The sequence below is a fragment of the Typopeltis vanoorti genome, chromosome 7 (assembly GCF_054136105.1).
Source record: "Typopeltis vanoorti isolate ZY-2024b chromosome 7, IOZ_Tvanoo_1.0, whole genome shotgun sequence".
Lineage (NCBI taxonomy): Eukaryota > Metazoa > Arthropoda > Arachnida > Uropygi > Thelyphonidae > Typopeltis > Typopeltis vanoorti.
The window spans coordinates 156,103,746-156,122,416 of NC_143555.1; the positions used below are offsets into that span (position 1 = coordinate 156,103,746).

General features: G+C 37.7%; 1 protein-coding gene across 2 annotated transcripts in view; it reads right to left on the reverse strand.

Annotated features, from left to right (window-relative positions):
* The window catches only part of LOC150105231 (spondin-1-like), a 716,059-nt gene that overhangs the window by 261,255 nt on the left and 436,133 nt on the right, over positions 1-18,671 (reverse strand). For both annotated transcript variants that reach the window (XM_090395547.1, XM_090395546.1), the window contains exon 11: positions 5,820-6,018. In XM_090395547.1, coding sequence (XP_090251673.1) covers positions 5,820-6,018 — 199 coding nt within the window. The remainder of the gene's footprint in view (positions 1-5,819; positions 6,019-18,671) is intronic.

The following is an 18,671-nucleotide window of genomic DNA, read 5'->3' on the forward strand; positions in this document are numbered from 1 at the left end:
TAAAAGATGGTAGATTACGTGCTTGAAAAGAGCACATTGTCTTTCAAGACAGGTTCGTAGTGCATGTGAAGGTTCTCTGTCATCTTGTAGAACAAGGGTTGGGATATCTGCTGGACATGTCATGTAATTTTATCCCTTAGTTCATCAAGGTGTGAAGGTGGGTCATGGTTGAATACCCTTTCCTTCAACATACCCCCAAACAAAGGCATCAAGTGATGGAAGATCAGGAGAATGTGAAGGGTACGGGAATTCTGTGAACCTTGAAATGAGCCTCCCAGGGAAGTGTTCTGATAAATAAGTTCTAGAACCTGTGATGTGTGATAGGTTGCTCCATCCTGTTGGTATACTTGTGCACAAAATGGAATGATTTTTGCACAACACATCTTATGCAAATCCTAGGTGAATGGAACTAACACATTCTCAATGTAGCATCCACTATTGAAGGTTACAGTTACACCACCCTCTCAATGAAGTAGGGTCCAATTATGCCTTGGCCAGAAACTGCACACCATGTGATGACATTCTCACCGTGAAGAGGTTTTTCTCAGACAAATTCAGGTCTCAAGAAACCTGTACTGTCCAACCACCACAAATGCGAGGCCCTAGTCTGGCAACTTGCCAAGAAGAGTCAATTCGTGTTGAAGGGGGAAAAGAAATAAGCTGATGTACAAATTGGTCACCAAAACTCAAAATCATGTGCTTTATATGTAAAATTTTCCAACTGTTATACAAGCAAAATAGTTACCACTTTAAAAAATGCAATGACATAAAAGAAAAATTAATTTTCCGATGTGTAATGATAAACAACTCATCCCACAAGACGGATTGATTACCCAAGTATCGAAATGGATTTTCCTTCTTCTGACATGCGCAGAAGTGTCAAAGAGTCTCATATCTGTGGGTGTACAGTAGGTTTCTGTTTACATGACTGCTTAGATGGAAATGCTTTGTCTTGAGAACAAGACATTATGGAGGAAGGATGACTTTTCATAGACATTGGCCAGCATGCATGCACAGTATTCCCACCATGCAACGTAATCGGTTTCTGTTAAACACTGACCCACCTGAATGATGTACGAAAAGCTCCTTAAGAATTCTCTGTTGTGGCCACCTTGTTATCCCAAATTTTATCACTGTTCAGCTTTGGCTTAATTTCAAAGACTGTCACATTTGCTCCAGCACTTGCCCCTGATTCTCATTTGTGTTAATAGTTCATGGTCTCCCTGAATGTCCTTTGCATTGTGGCAGAACACTCCCAGTATGTGAGAACCTCTCAAATAAGGCAATGATGACACTATTACTTTGGGTATGCTTACTGAAGGCAATGAACAAACTGCTCACAAACATGTCATAGGCTTGGATCATTTGCTTTACCAACTCCTTGTGAATGAAAATAATGCTCAACAATAAATATCTTTTCATCCAATGTCAACACCATTGCTACAGCTAAATGTAATGGCATAAACTCTACATGTGCTCTTCTATTAATATGCTAGCAGTTGAATGACAGGTCTCATTTGCTTGATGAATTAGCTCCAACTACTTATTTAAAGAAGACTTATTTTGAGAGTTACTTGCATCAGTCAAGTGTTTGGTTATCGCATATGTTCACTAATGCCTCAGGAATAAAGGCACTGAATTTTTAGCATTGATAAATGATATGGGACCAGAATTATTGACATTAGTGAGTCTTGGCTAACAGAAGAGGAAAACAATCACCATAGAAAGGATACAAGAGTATTGCTAATGACTGTAAATGGATTAAATCCACTGCCAATCCATCTACAAACAAGGCTTATTAAACAGTAGTGTGAACTGCATAGACAAACCATATGGACAAAAATAGGAATATCATTATGGGTGATTTGAACTAGGAGAATATATATACCAGAGAAAGCGTGAGAGGAGAAAGTTGGCAAGACAAAGGAAAGAGAATTTGTAAAGTTATTGATGAATAACTATCTTAACCATCATGTAATGAAAGAGACTTATAGTTCAAGAATATTAAATCTGATAACAATATCTGAAAAGCTGTATATATTATTAAGAGGGAGTTAGAGACTCATCGAGGGAGGCCTCATACCTGTCTTTAAATTCATTCACACTACTTGTACACACAATGGCAATCTATGTGAGATAAATCTTGCTCTCAAACTCTTCTTGACTGCATTCATTCTCAGCTTCCAGGGATGCCCTCTTGTCCTTTCTCCACCCTCCATAAACTAAAAAAATTCCTTCAACTAAAATCCTGTATGACCCTTTCAGAAGTTTGTAAGTCTCAATCATATCATCCCTCTTTCTCCTGTTCACTAGTGTCTGCAGTCACTAGTCAAAAAATTTCTCAATCTGTCTTCATAATCAGTATTCCACAATCCTGGTATAATTTTTAACACTCTTCTATGCACTCTCTCCACTATATTAGAATCACAGCAGAAATCAGGAGACCAGACCTGCACACAATAGTTCAAGTGAGATCTTATCAAGGCCTTGTAAAGAGGCAAAATGACATCCTTATCTTTACATGTTAAAGTTTGTTTCAGTATTGCAATTATTTTTTGAGTTATATCTGCAATCTTTGCTACATGGCCCCTGAACTTCAACTTCATATCTACTTACACTCCAAGATCCTTAGTCTGATCAGTTTCTTTTAGCATAATTTCACTAATATAATATGACACTGGATATCTAATCACGCTGACATGAATGACTTTACATTTACTGACAACATCCATTTTCCCATGCCCACAATTCCAGCCTATTTAAATCATTCTGCAAGTACTGCAATCAGCCAAATTCCTGATTACCCTAACTATCTTTACATCATTTGCAAACAGTTGTATGTCCCCTGTCAAATCCTTCCCAATGGCATTAATGTACAGATTGAATAACAGTGGACCAAGGACTGATTTTTGTGGTACACTACTGGCTACCTTAAATCTTTTTGACTCACATCCTCCCATATATCACATTTTTGATATCTGTCCATTAGCCATTTTCTTATCCAGACTAATATTTTATAATCCAATCCCATATTCTCGAATTTATGCAACAATCTACCATGTTGTATTTTGCTAAAAATCTTAGTAAAATCCAAAAGTATCATGGTATATTCATTTCCCTTGTCTAGCTCAATGGTAACATTAATACAGAATGTTAGCAAGTTGCTAAAACATGACCTTCCTTTAGTAAATCCATGTTGTTCATGGATCTATAATGCAGGTGGATGTATTCTCTCTGACTGGAGAGGATAATCATGCAGCATTAATTTGAGAGTTGGAAAATCACATGACATCTTTCAATAAAAAAGATGTACCTGGAAATATAAAGCTTGTGATTATAATGTAGGGACAGCTTGAGTAGATAAGAGAACCGAGTACATCCCTAGAGTCAGAAGAATAAACTGTGTGATAATTAAATGGACAAATAAGACTAAGTTTCATATAAAAATTTTTTAAAAATGTTGTAGATCCAAAATTGCACACAGGTTAAGACAAGGTCCAGGAACAGTATAAAAAAGGGGACTAGGAGAGTGACAGTCATAGTGCAATGGAATATAATTTTTGGAAAAATTTATATTCCAAATGGAATATAAAGTATACAAAGAAAGAATTAAACAAAGTTTAATGATGAGGAAAGTGAAATGAAGTCAGGAAGAGCAGTCAGTCTTGCAGACAAAGGGAAATCTGAGAGAATTATTGCATGTGGCAACTAAAAAAATGACCATGGAAGAACAGTCTTAGTGAATGCAAAAGGTAGTAAAGTGTCAGGTAGTTTAGAAACATCTGAGTTGCTAAGCAATCACTGTAAGGTATACAACAAGTAGATTCATTAGCAATCTGGATACTGAGGTGGACGAGCTGGTATTAAAGATGTTGCCTGATTTGAATAAAGCAGCAGGATTAGATGGGATAGAACAAGAGTGCTGAAGGAGTGTATGAGAGAATTAGCAGTGCCTTTGATTTATTAAAATTGAGTCTAAATTCAGGCACAATTCCTAATGAATGGAAGGTCTAAAATAATTCTGTTATACTAGGGTGGAGTTAGGACTGATACAATGAATTATAGACCAATCAGTATCTCTGATTATCACAATATTAGCAAAAGTGGTTAGGAATTGCATCCAAAGGTGTGTTAGATAGTACTGTGATCATCTATAATTTTAAATTTTTAAGTTTTTCCAAATTTTAAAATTTGGAACACAAAAATGGGATGCATTATTTATATTTGGTGAGGATATATTGTCAGATGTAGAGGAAATAAGAGACCTGGGAATGATAGTGGATAAGGATCTGAAATTTAGGGGACACATAGCCAAAATTGTGACAACAACACAAAGACTTCTGGGAATGAGTCAGTGTCCTCTGCATCATGTAGAAGTAGGGAGGTTCTTGTTCCATTGCATAAGGCTTTGATTAGGCCACACATGGACTACTGTGCCCAGATTTAGTCACCTGGTTTTCAGAAGGATGAAGAGATGTTGGAGAGGGTCCACAGGCAACTGACTAAGGTAGTTTCTAACCTCTGGAATGTCGAGCATGAGGAAAGATTGAGAAGATGCAACTTGCAGAGTGTGGTGGACAGGAGGAAAAGGAGGAGGGGAGATATGATAGAGACTTGCAAGTTGATAAGGAGTTGCTATATGATCAATGCTGGAGAGGTTCTACAGAAAATAGTGGGAGATTAGTCAAGAACCAAAGGTCATCCCTGGAAGCTGTATAAGGAGGGTGTGAGTAGGGGAGTGAAAAGCAGGTTTTTTTCATTCAGAGTTGTGAATGATTGGAATGCCTTGCCTGAGAGTGTGGTGTCTGCAGAGAATTTAAGTATGTTTAAAGCATGGTATGATGAGCTTGTGTTTGATAAAAGGACCTCCTAGATGAGTCTTTGACACCATGGGGTCTTGGGTAGTAATAATAATAATGATAAAGGAGAGCATGTTTTGCTGAGGATGGGACTTGCTTTAACAATCTGCTCACATTCTATAATAAAGTGACAATGAAGCTGAATAAGGGGAATGGATATAGCATGATAGTTATGTAGTTGTTTTTTATCTTGACATTCTTGTTTTCCATGAAGTGATGTTTTTTTGAGATAAAAATATTTTAATCTCTTGAAAATATATGTTTTTTTGAATTGTGATCATCATTTCAATGCTTAAGAATAATTTTCATCTTAATTTCATATTGTTGAGTATTATTATTATTATTATTACCCCAAGACCTCATGGAGTCAAAGACTCATCTGGGAGGTCCTTTTATCACACACACAGCTCATCATACCGTGCCTTGAACACATCCTTGCAGACCCCACACTATCAGGCAAGGCATTCCAATCATTCACAACTCTGCACGAAAAAACCTGCCCCTCACTCCCCTACTCACACCCTCTTTATATAGTTTCCAGGTATGACCTCTAGTTCTCCCCCATTCTCCCACTATTTTCTGTAGAACTTCTCCAGCATTGATCCTATAACAACCCCTTACCAAATTATAGGTCTCTATCATATCTCCCCTCCTGTCCACCAGACTCTGCAAATCGCATCTTCTCAATCTTTCCTCATACTCGACATTCCAGAGGTCAGAAACTACCTTAGTCAATCGCCTTTGGACCCTTTCCAATATCTCTTCATCCTTCTGAAAAACAGGTGACCAAATCTGAGCATAACAGTCCATGTGTGGCCTAATCAAAGCCTTATACAACGGAACAAGAATCTCCCTACTTCTACACGTCAACTACTCTACAACAAGTATTACAGTATTAAAAATAGGAGTAATCATCACATCAATAAAAAATATACCCTTGTGGGTATCAAAATTTATTACCTTTTGCTTCACTTGGATCAATAAAACATTCTGGTTTGTCTGCCTTGCAAGTAGCTTTTTGCATCAACTCCACATTGCACACACCCTGAGATGCTGGACTAAGATATAACCTTGTGCGAACTTTAAGACCCTCTGCACAAGTGACTGTGCAAGGGGACCATTCAGACCAATGTGTGACAGCACACTTTGGGTCAATTGTCTATAGAAGTAAACAAAAAAAAAATACTATTGGCACAATAAACACAGCAGAATGTATGTAACACTTACATTGTAAATGTAGCTATAAATATTTCCACTGAACATAACGCATTGTAGCTAAAACAATATACTAGTGTTATCAGCATTATTTTCCAAACTCCATGAGTCAGAAGATTTGACACCCAATCTTGAAAAGATTGGGTATCAAATCTTGGCAAGACCTTTAAAAAAAATTTTGACTGAAATTTATTTTTATCAATCTGTTTTGGTATATTAATTATGATTCTGCAAATTATAAAAAGCAACTGGCATAATAAGAACTGTTTTGTTGGAGAACTCATACAGAAGTTAAGAACAAGTTTCAGATTACAGAAACAGATTACAAATCTGAAAAAACTGGAGAAAAAAGCAGAATGAACAGTAAGGCTAAATACTTACCAAAGTAGAGAAAAAAAATTAACATGAAATTTCAACTGTCAGGAGAGTGAGAGAGCATAATGACATGAAACATGAGTTAAAGAAACTTCAAAAACACTTAGTATGTGAGAAGTGAGAGAAAACACAATGATATACATGAGGATAAAATGACGGAATTAATGAAAGTGCAGAAATTAAAAAAGGATATAGTGATGTACAAATTCTATGATTATGAATATGAAGAGAAGTGCCTAATGGAGTGTATTATCTTAATGCAATTAAGATAATACACTCCATTAGGCACTTCTAATTTATGTGAATGCACGACTTGAAAGAAATTGTTATGGGAAGTAAAAGATGAATAAAAGAGTCTAAATTATAAATTTGCTTCTATGGTTTGATAGATAAGAAGAAGGCCGATGATTAAAAATGTGTTCAGGAATATCATGCAGCACATAGACATCTGGAATTCATTTAATTGTAGGTTTGATTGTTTTGATTGTATTTTCAGGTGTAACCCATCCTGTAGGTACAGGATGGGTTACACCTGAAAATATTTATATTATTATTATTTATATTATTATTATTCAGGCCTCCATGGAGTCAAAAGACTCATTGTGGGAGGTCCTTTCTAAGAAACACAAGTCTATCAAGACTCATCAAGGAAGGTCCCTCCTAGGAAACACAGTCTATCATACCACTCCTTAAACGCACTGACCATTCTCGCTCTTTTGATAGATAAGATGCTTTCTCTGAGAATGTGGATGTAAACAGTCAGTGAGACAAGAATGATTAGCTTGGAGCATGTGAAAGTTGAACACATGCATAAGGATGAATAATTATATTATTATTATTATTATTATTTCCCAAGACCTCATGGAGTCAAAGACTCATCTGGGAGGTCCTTTTATCACACACACATCTCATCATACCATGTCTTAAACACACTCAAACTCCTTGTAGATACCACACTCTCAGGCAAGGCATTCCAATCATTCACAACTCTGCATGAAAAAAACCTGCTTCTCACTCCCCTACTCACACCCTCTTTATACAGTTACCAGGAATGACCTCTGGTTCTCGCCTGATCTCCCACTATTTTCTATAGAACTTCTCCAGCATCGATCCTATAACAACCCCTTACCAATGTCGCTGAGGGATTGTTATCCATCAGACTCTGCAAATTACATCTTCTCAATCTTTCCTCATACCCGACATGCCAGAGTTAAGAAACTACCTTAGTCAGTCGCCTTTGGACCCTTTCCAACATCTCTTCATCCTTCTGAAAACCCGGTGACCCAAATCTGGGCACAATAGTCCATGTGTGGCCTAATCAAAGCCTTATACAATGGAACAAGAATCTTCCTACTTCTACACGTCAGTGTCCTCTGCATCATTCCCAGAAGCCTTTGTGTTGTCTTCACAATTTAGGCGATGTGTCCCCTAAATCTTAGATTCTTATCCACTATCACCCTCAGATCTCTTATTTCCTCTACTTCCAACAATATATTCTCACCAAGCATAAATTCTGCATCCTATCTTTGTTTTCCAAATTTTAAAACCTTATATTTTGCAACATTGAACTCACATCCCCATTTGCTTGCCCAATCACTCAATTTATTCAAGTCTTCTTGCAAGGCCACAACATCTTCACTACTCTTTATGGTTCGTCCCAACCTTGCATCATCTGCAAACAACTGAATATCTCCATCCAAATCTTCGCCAATATCATTAATATACAAGTTAAATAGTAATGGCCCTAAAACAGACCCCTGAGGCACTCCACTAGTGACTTTCCTTTTCCTGGATATGGCACCCCCATACACAACTTGTTGATACCTATCAGATAGCCAGTCTCCAATCCAATGCACTAATCTAATATCCAACCACATCTGCTCTAGTTTGACTGGCTTACAACAATTGACTGGTTGACAACAATTATACCATTGTTGTCAACCCAACTCAGGATCCTAGTTCTCACAATCTTCTCCAACAACTTAACCACAACACCTGACACACAGATAGGCCTATAGTTTGATGTTTGAGTTCGATCACCTCCTTTATGAAGTGGCACAATCTTGCCCTCCTTCCACTCTTTAGGAAGACCAAGTGCAAGACTCATATTAAAAAAATATGTCAAGGCAGGTGTCAACTCTCTGGCACATTCCTTCGGAATATGCAGGGATATATTATCAAGTCCCACAGCCTTATTTATTCAACTTCCCAAACACCTCTTGCTCACTTACAGTCAGTCTCTCCTCCCCATCATCAACTGCTCTCAATCTCTCCATGAAGTCACATTCACAAGATTGAAAGATCTTTATGAACTGCTCATTAAGTATCTCCACCACACATTCTGCAACAGCTGTCTTTATACCATTTCCTCCAATCAATGTCATCCTTCCATAATCATTCTTTCTTTTGCTGGCTACATATCGAAAGAACTCCCTAGGATTCTTTTTGGCTTCATTAGCTAACTGCTGTTCATACCTCTCTTTAGCTACTCTCACCAACCAAGTCACCCTCCTTGCCTGGTCTTTGTAGACCTCATGAAATTGGTTACTTTCGATATTGAGCACGAGAATGATCAAAAAAAGTATTTGTGTGTGTGTGTGTGTGTGTGTGTGTGTGTGTGTGTGTGTGTGTGTGTGTGTGTGTGTGTGTGTGTGTGTGTGTCTGAGAGAGAGACAAAGAGAAAGAGGGATTGTGTGGAAGGGAAATACTTGAAAATGATGAGCTGGATGCATCTTGTGTGAAATATGATATCCTGCAGGATGATTGCTATAGATTAACAGTTTAGTCAGAGGATGACGGTTGCAGTTCAGAAGAGTTCAATGTGACAAATATTAAGGATATGCACACTAGGATGAAGAGACTACAAACTGACTATTACATAGAATGAACAAGACTGCAAGAATTTGACAAAGAGTTTGGGGATGGTAGATTGTTGAAGTTCAGGAACACATTGTAAAAGTAGAAAAAAGAAGTTCAAAAATGATCTCGAATGTTAAGAAATATACTGAGAATTAGGGATATGGAAGTTCTTATTACTCATAAATGACACAGATTTGGTCAGTTCAGCTTCTTGATGATTATGAGAAAGTGGTAGTGGAAATGAGTATAGGATGACTAGTGGCTGGAGATCTCATGAGGACAGATGGAAAAAATGTGGGTTACAAAGCTACATTCACAGATGAAAAAGAGAATAAAAAAAAAGAGAGGTATGGTAGAACTATAAGTTACTAAAGAAAGGTTTTGTAAGAAATATGACAATGAAAGTTTTCCATACAATACTAGAAGGGGAGAGAACAAAAGCCATCTCTGGAAGTTGTGTGACTGGATGGTTAACAAGGATATGAGAAAGAGAACTTTTTGATTGGAGCAGTGAATGGCTGGAGGGCTACTGGAAGTGCTTGTTAAGTACTTTTTAGGTGAATGAATTCAAGTAAAGGCATGATAGGTATTGTTTAAATAATTGCTAGTGTGGGCCTACTGCATGACTCATCAGCCTCCAAGAAGATCCTGTATAACTAATAACAATTTATTGCTATTAAACATTTATCTGCTAATTTATTTAGCATGTTGGTAAAAATAATTAAATTATCATTAAATTATTTTTACCAATGATATGTTAATTATTATTAACATCTCACCTTCATGGAGTCAAAGACTCGTTACGGGAGGTACACTATCACATACAAAGCTCATCCAACCATGCCTTAAATTGATTCAATGTTGCTATATTCACAACACACTCAGGCAATACATTCCACTCACCAACCACTCTCCATGCAAAGAACCTTCTGTTCATACCCTCCTTATACAGTTTCTAGTGATGGCCTTTGTTCAATCCCTTGACTAACATAAAGGTCTCAATCATATTCCTCACCCCTCCTCCTACTGATGAGGCTTTGCAATTTACATTCTTTTAATCTGGGATTTAGCCAACCAAATTGTATTCGTATTGGTTAAACCAAAATATAGAATGATGGTACAACATGACAAAATTTCATGCCGGCTGGGGCGTCGCCAGGTTAAACAAGGCCCCTGCTGTTTTCGCCAGAGAACCAGGGCGAACAGCGAAAAGTCAGCTACTGGAACAAATCTGAAAATAAACTCCAACTCAACATCACCAGAGTTAAAGATCGGTACTATCAATGTAAGAAGCCTGAATGGCAAAGAAATGGAACTAGCTGAGGAATTAGATAAGTACCAGATCGACATAATAGGGGTGACTGAAACAAAAAAGACCAAAACTGGTGAGATCTTTCTGAGCTACAAAATGTTATATTCAGGCAATGACAATCAAGGAAAAGAAGGAGTAGCCATAGTATTCAACACAAAATACGAGGCTAATCTTCTTGAATGGCAGTCAGTCTCAAGTAGAGTAATGTGGGCAAATATGAGAATGGGGAACTGGACAATGAGACTTATTTGTGCCTATGGTCCCACAGAAGTTTCTACTAAGGTAGAAAAATGGAGGAATTTTTTGAGGCTTTAGAAAAAGCAACTGACACAATGAAAAATTGGTCCTTGTTGGGGATCTAAATAGCAGATTAGGAAATGATTGTGAGACTTACAAAAATATTTTGGGAAAATTTGGAGAAAAGAGCAAAGCTAATAATAATGGCAAATATCTGTTGGATTTCTGCTCAGGACATGGATTGGTTATTACTAACACCATGTTAAAACATAAAAATGTGCACAAATTCATATGGAGAGAAGAGGCAAGGAATAAGAAAAGTCTCATTGACTATATTATTGTTGATAGTGATGTTTTCTCCCTGGTGCAGGAACCAGAGTGTACAGAGGATTTGAAATTGGAAGTGATCACTATTTAGTCTTGAGCAGGATAAAATTGAATTTCATATTGAAAAGAATAACATGTAACAAAGTTTTAAAGCGAATAAAAGTTGAGCAGATCTCAGATGTGAGCTGTAGACTAAAATACACAAAGATTATTGAAGAAAAAATGAAAGAGTTTGAGAACAGGAATCAAACCTTGGAGATTCAGTGGCAAACAATGAAGAAAACATTGATTGATTCTGCCAGAGAGGCATGTCGTGAGGTTGTCTGTAAGGATAAAAAAATCAGAACTCCCTGATGGACACAGGAAGTTAAAGAGGCAGTGAAGGAAAAGAAGAAAGCATACCAAAAGTTCCTGTCAAATAAGTCAGCTTGTGCTCTTAGAGAATATAGAGACAAATGCAAGAATGCTAAACACTGTGTAAAACTAGCTAAACAAAAGTCATGGGAGGACTTTGGCAAGAATATAGAAAATAAATATCAAGAAGGTGGCAAAATATTCTGGAGGTTGTTGAAGAAGCTTAAGAATGGAGGAAAGAGTGCTGTAAAAGGAATTAGAGATGATAAAGGTGACATGAAAATGGGAGAAAAAGAAATCCTTGAAGTATGGAGTAATTACTTTGAAAAACTGCTAAATGAAACAAGCAGTGATGACAGCACAGTGGCAAAAAAAAAATGACCAGGCATGCAGTCAGGAATATATATCCATATTTGAAGTAGAAAAAGCCATCAAAGGCTTGAAATGTGGAAAGACAGCAGGAGTATATGATATTCGACCAGAAATGCTGAAGTATGGTGGTATAAGAGTCTTACAGTGGCTGCACTGCATAGTTCAGAAAGCCTGGACAGAGGGACGAATTCCCAATGATTGGAGTAGAGCTCTCATAGTACCCATATATAAAAAGGGAAATAAAACTGAATGTTAGACCTACAGAGGTATTTCCCTACTGAGTGTTCCTGGCAGGATCTATGCAAGTATACTTGAGAAGAATTATGGAAGAAAAGCTTGGTGAAGAACAAGCTGGATTTAGGCCAAATAGAGGCTGTCAGGATCAGATCTTCACTTTACGACAAATAGTCGAGAAAGCATGGGAATATAACAAAGATCTGTATTTAAGTTTTGTCGATCTGGAAAAGGCATATGACAAGGTGCCAAGAGAGAAGCTATTCAATATGGTGTTATATGGTGTGAATAGGGCATTATATCAAGCAATACTTAATCTTTATTTGAGTTGTAAGTCAGCAGTTAGAATTGAAGGAAGTACAGGAAGATGGTTTAATGTTAAATCTGGTGTGAGACAAGGATGTACATTATCCCCTCTGTTATTAATTATCTATATGGATCACATTATGAAGGAAAGTAGTATTAAACATGATACCAAAATTGGAGATGTTAATGTCAGCTCTTTGCTTTATGCGGATGATGTTATACTTCTAAATAAATCCGCTACAAGTCTGCAAGATTCTCTGACTAAATTGAATAACTGTTATAATAGATATGGTATGAAGGTCAGCAATAAAAAGACAAAGACAATGAAAACAGGCAGAATCATTGAAAATGTCAACTGTGTTGTGAATGGAGAACCTGTGGAACAAGTAAAACATTTCAGCTATTTAGGCACGATTTATACTGAAGAATATAAATTAAATATAGAAATAGACAACAGAATCAGCAAAGCTGGTATGGTGGGAAGTCAATTGAATAAATTCATATGGAATAAGAGAGAAATTAGTCGGAACACTAAATTAGCTCTATACAAGACAGTGTTGAAACCAGTTTTAACTTATGGATCTGAGAGCTGGGTCAGAAGTAAAACACTTGACCAAAGACTAGAGACCACAGATATGAGAGTCCTGAGAAAGATTATAGGCGTGAACAAATGACATTAATGGCAGTATCATATTAAAAACGAGGATAATAGGAAAGAACTTGACATTGTCAACGTCTAGGAATGCGTTAGCAGAGCTAATCTCAGGTGGTATGGTCACTTAAACAGAATGGGCGAGGAAAGATTAGCAAAACAAGTGTTCTCTGCCAGGTTGGCAGCAAAACGACCCAGAGGAAGACCAAGATATAGGTGGATTTATACGGTACAAAGCGCTTTAGACGATAGAAATGTAAGATCTGATAATGTTGGCGTCTTGACAAGTAACAGATTGATTTGGAGGAAAATTGTAGATAGGAAATTAATAATGATGTAATTTTTTTCATGTAGTACTATCATATCCTGTACACCCCTTGAGGGTACATGGCAAGAATTTGATGATTATGATGATGATGATTCTTTTAATCTGTCTTCATACTTCACATTCCAAAGACAACTGACCACATTTGTGAACCTTCTCCAGATCCTTTCTAACATATCCTCATCAGCAGGAAAACCCAGTGACCAAATCTGTTCAGAGATTTCATATGAGGCCTTATACAATGAAATCATAACCTCTTTATTTCAGCTTTTCAGGGTTTTCCACATCATTGCCATTATCTGATGTGACAATTTTAAAAAACTCGATCAATGTGTTTGTAGAATTTTTGGTCCTTGTCCACCACTACTCCAGATTTCTCATCTCCTCCATTGACTTTAAGGTTTCCATTGACTTTAAGTCTATCATACCACTCCTTAAACTCATTGACCACTCTCGCTCTCACCACTCTATTGGACAATGCATTCCACGGTTCAACCACCCTCCATGCAAAGAAACCACTTCTCACCCTCTTGCTCACAATTTCCTTCCATAACTTCCAGAGATGGCCCTTGTCATCACTCCTTCTCTGTTAAACCAAGCGAAAGAACTTCCTAGTGTCAACCCTGTAACCACCTCTCAACAGTTTTAAAAGTCTCAATCATATCACCTCTCCTTCTATTCACCAAACTCTGCTGTCCACATTCCCTCAGCCGATCCTCATAACTAACATTGTACAGTCCTGAAACCATCTTTGTTATCTGCTTTTTTACCCTTTCCACAGTTATTTTATCCCCTTCAAATCCTGGGGACCAAATCTGAGAACAACAGTCTAAAGTGTGGTCTGATCAGGGTCCTATACAATGGAATGATAACTCTTTTATCTCTGCCGGTCAGCATCCTTCTCATTATTGCAGCAATCCTCTGCGTTACCTTCACTACCTTTGCAATATGTCCCCTAAATTTCAGGTTTCTATTAATCATTAACTCCAGATCTCTTATCTCCCTTTAGTATAGCTCCTCGAATGGAGTATGCAGTGTCTCATTGATGTGTCCCAAACCTGAAGAACTTACATTTTGCTGCATTAAACCGACACCCCATTCATTTGCCTATCTATCTAGCTTATTCAAATCCTCTTGCACGGGTACCACATCTGCACTATTACTAATAACCCTTCCCAGCTTCACATCATCTGCAAACAACTGAATATCCCCCTGCAATTCACTGACAATGTCATTCGGATAAAGGTTAAATAATATAGGTCTCAGTACTGAGCCCTGTGGGACCCCACTTGTAACCCTCTGCCTCCTTGAATCTGCTCCACAATACACAACTCTCTGATACCTATCGAACAGCCAATCCTGAATCCAGTTGACCAACCTGACATCGAAACCCATGTGCTGCAACTTAAATATCAGCTTATCATGTGTCACCATGTCAAATGCCTTCCTTAAGTCCAAGAAAATGGCAGTATATGCCTTTCCCTCATCTACTGCTCTTGTAACTTTATTATAAAAGGCTAGCATATTAGTGAAACAAGAGCACTCATTGACAAATCCATGTTGACTTTCACAGATAACATTACCCTCATCTGCCCAATGTGGTATACAGTTCCTCACTAATTTCTCCAAGATCTTAACAACTACTGATGACACAAAGTGGCCTATAATTAGACACTTCCAGTCTGCTACCACCTTTATGCAATGTCACTATCTTACCTTCCTTCCATTCCCTGCTTTAGGTATAGAATTAATCTTAGAGGGGAACTTTACATAAGCACACTGAATGGAGGTCTACAGATGGGTTCTCTTGATATTTTGTAAAGAGATGAAGAGGTATAAAATTGACATCATGAGAATTACAGAAACCAGATGGAATGAAGAAAGTTACTTCAAAAGACAGGATGGTAAGCTAGTTCTTTATTCAGGAGGTGACTCAAAGCTTCAGTATCATGATGCTTTACTGCAATACTGAACAAAGTTCAGACAAGAGTCCTTCTTCATTATAATTCCATGACAGGATACATAGTATTAGATTTAAGGTTCATGCTACCGATGTGTCAGTCATGATAATTTATGCATCCCACACAGATAGGTCTGATGAAGAGTGTGAGGAAATCCATGAAGACCTGTTTTGGACTGCCTACCAAGGAGAAATGTACTTTACATCTTAAGGGACTTTAATGCAAATGTAAGAAAGAGTATGGGAGTCTGGCCTGAGTGTGGCATATTTGGTCTGGGTGACAGTAATACCTGTGGTGAAAGACTGTTGGAATTTGCCTATGCTAATAGATTAATTATTACTGATACCTGGACATGTAACACTGATAGGTCAAGGCACCAGACTGATTACATCCTAGCTCTCCAATGGTGGAAAACAAGCATCTCTGAAGTGCATACTTATTTTGAAGCAGACTGTCATACACAGACCATCAGTTAGTAAGAGCCAAAACTAAAACTCTGAAACCTTCCAAGTCATCAAGTTTGTCAGAGTAATTCCTAGTGGGTTCACAGAAGAAACATCAACTTAGTTAGCGAATCTTTCAGAGACTAGTGAAGAGAACTTGTGGAATGCCTTACTTGGCAAAGGCATTTGACAGGGTGCCACATGATAAGCTGATATTCAAGTTGCAGCACATCGGTTTGGATGTCAGATTGGTCAACTGGATTCAGGATTGGCTATCCAATAGGTATCAGAGAGCTGTATACAGTAGAGCAATATCAAAGAGGCAGAAAGTTACAAGTGGGGTTCCACAGGGCTCAGTACTGGGACCTATGTTGTTTAACCTTTATATCAATGACATTGTCCATGGATTGCAAGGGGATATTCGGTTGTTTGCAGATGATGCAAAAATGGGAAGGGTTATTAGTAATTGTGCAGATGTGGTAGCCCTTCAAGAGGATTTGAATAAGCTAGATAGTTGGGCAAATGAATTGGGGTATCGGTTTAAGGTTTAATGCACCAAAATGTAAGGTCTTGAGGTGTGCGACACATCGATAGGATGCTGCATACTCTATGGGAGCAGTTAAACTGGAGGAAGTAGGAGAAACAAGAGATCTGGGTTTGATGATTGATAGAAACCTGAAATTTAGGGGGACATATTGCAAAGGCAGTGAAGGTAACACAAAGGATTGCTGCTATTATGAGAAGGACACTGACCTGCAGAGATAAGAGGGTTATCATTCCGTTGTATAAGTCTCTGATGAGACCACACTTGGACTATTGTTCTCAGATTTGATCCCCAGGATTTGAAGGGGATAAATTAACTGTGGAAAGGGTACAAAGGTGGATAACAAAGATGGTGTCGGGACTGTACAACTTTAGTTATGAGGATTGGGTGAAGGAGTGTGGACTGCAGAGTTTGGTGGATAGAAGAAGGAGGGATGATATGATTGAGACTTTTAAACTGATGAGAGGTAGTTACAGGGTTAACACTGGGATGTTCTTTCGCTTTGTTGAATAGCGGGAAGGAGTCATGACAAGGGGCCATCCCTGGAAGTAACGAAACTGTGAGAAAGAGGGTAAGGTGTGGTTTCTTTGCATGGACAGTGGTTGAACCATGGAATGAATTGCATGATGGAGTGGTGAGAGCGAGAATGGTGAATGCATTTAAGGAGACGTATGATAGGCTTTGTGTTTCCTACTAGGGATCTCCCTCGATGAGTCTTGATAGACTTGTGTTTCTTAGAAAGGATCTCCCACGATGAGTCTTTTGACTCCATGGAGGCCTGAATAATAATAATAATAAAAATAATAATAATAATAATAATGCCTTGGGAAGGAGTCAAGGTTATAATACAGTATACATTATAACCTTGACATTATAACCAGGAAGTATATCGGCCCAATTAGAAGACCAAGAAACCCATGGATATGAGATTTAACATGGAATCTAATGAAAAGAAAATTTTATACTAATAAATGTGAAGAGATAGATTTTCAGATGAGGAGGAACAATTATAAAAGGATATTTCATTCAGTTCATAACCTAAAGCACTAGTTTAAGCCTAAGTCGAATGTCATCAAAGAGAGGAATGGATCAGTAATAACAGAAGAACTGCAAATCAAAAACAGATGGAAAAAATACTGTGAGGAACTGTACAGTAGAGCAGCCAGCTCACCAGGAATATTTCCATTTGGAATCTCCTCCACTTAGGCATGGGGTTTGAAAGAGCAGTTAAACAACTTAATAGCAATAAGACACTGAGTGCAGATGGAATCCCAGAAGAGTTAATTAAGGACACAGGGGATGGAGAGATAAGAGTGTTTCATAGATTGATTACAAGGATATGGGAAGCAGGATCATGGCCTAGAGACTGGAAAAAGTCAGTTTTCATACCACTATATAAGAAGAGAGATATAAAGGACTTCAAGATCTATAGAACTATTAACTTAATCTCTCATGCAAGCTAGATTTCATTAAAGATTGTTCTAAATAGGACTGAGGCCAAAGTAGAGGCAGAGATGCCTGAGAAACTAGAAGGTTTTAGGAAAGGTAAGGGTACCAGAGATTAGATCCTTTGCCTTAGACAGATCATAGAATGGTATAAAGAATTTAGACTCCCTATGGTAAATAGGTTTCATAGATTATGTTAAGCTTTTGACTGTGTTCTGCATGTGAAACTGTGAGAAGTAATTAAAATGATTTTTTTTTTCCGTCAAAACACTATCAGGTTGATAGTTAACTTTCTTATATAGTGAAACCTGTGGAATATCCATAATAGAATAGGACGTGGCGGTGAATTTGAGCTGTGCAGAAGAAAGTGATTTTTAATCGGTGAATAGTCCGCTTTTTTCCCTGTTTTTTGTACGTTTTTGAGTGCTAAATTGTTTCTCTGAATACGAGTGTACTTCAGTGGTTGTTTTTTGGAAGTTAGTTGCTGTCGTGATATAATATATTTTGGCACCATCGGAATCGAACGCGTAACGGTGGAAGACAAAACGAAGCTAAGTTACTGTATTTAGTTCTATTTCATTTTATTTAATTAGATTTAGTACTTAAATGTTCTGATGTTTGTACTTTTTTTTCCCTCTTATTTATTAATTGAATAATTATTAAAGATTACGCTACTCGGCAGTAAGGAATGATGGTGGTTTCAGCAGCAGTCGCAAGTGGCGTAACGCCAAGTCCTCCGCCATTTAAGAACTCAATTATTAGCAATATCATAAGGGACTTTGTGGCATGCAGTACTTGCGGCATGTATGCGTCTCGGGAATTACATATGCGGCTTGTTAAAGAGAATGGA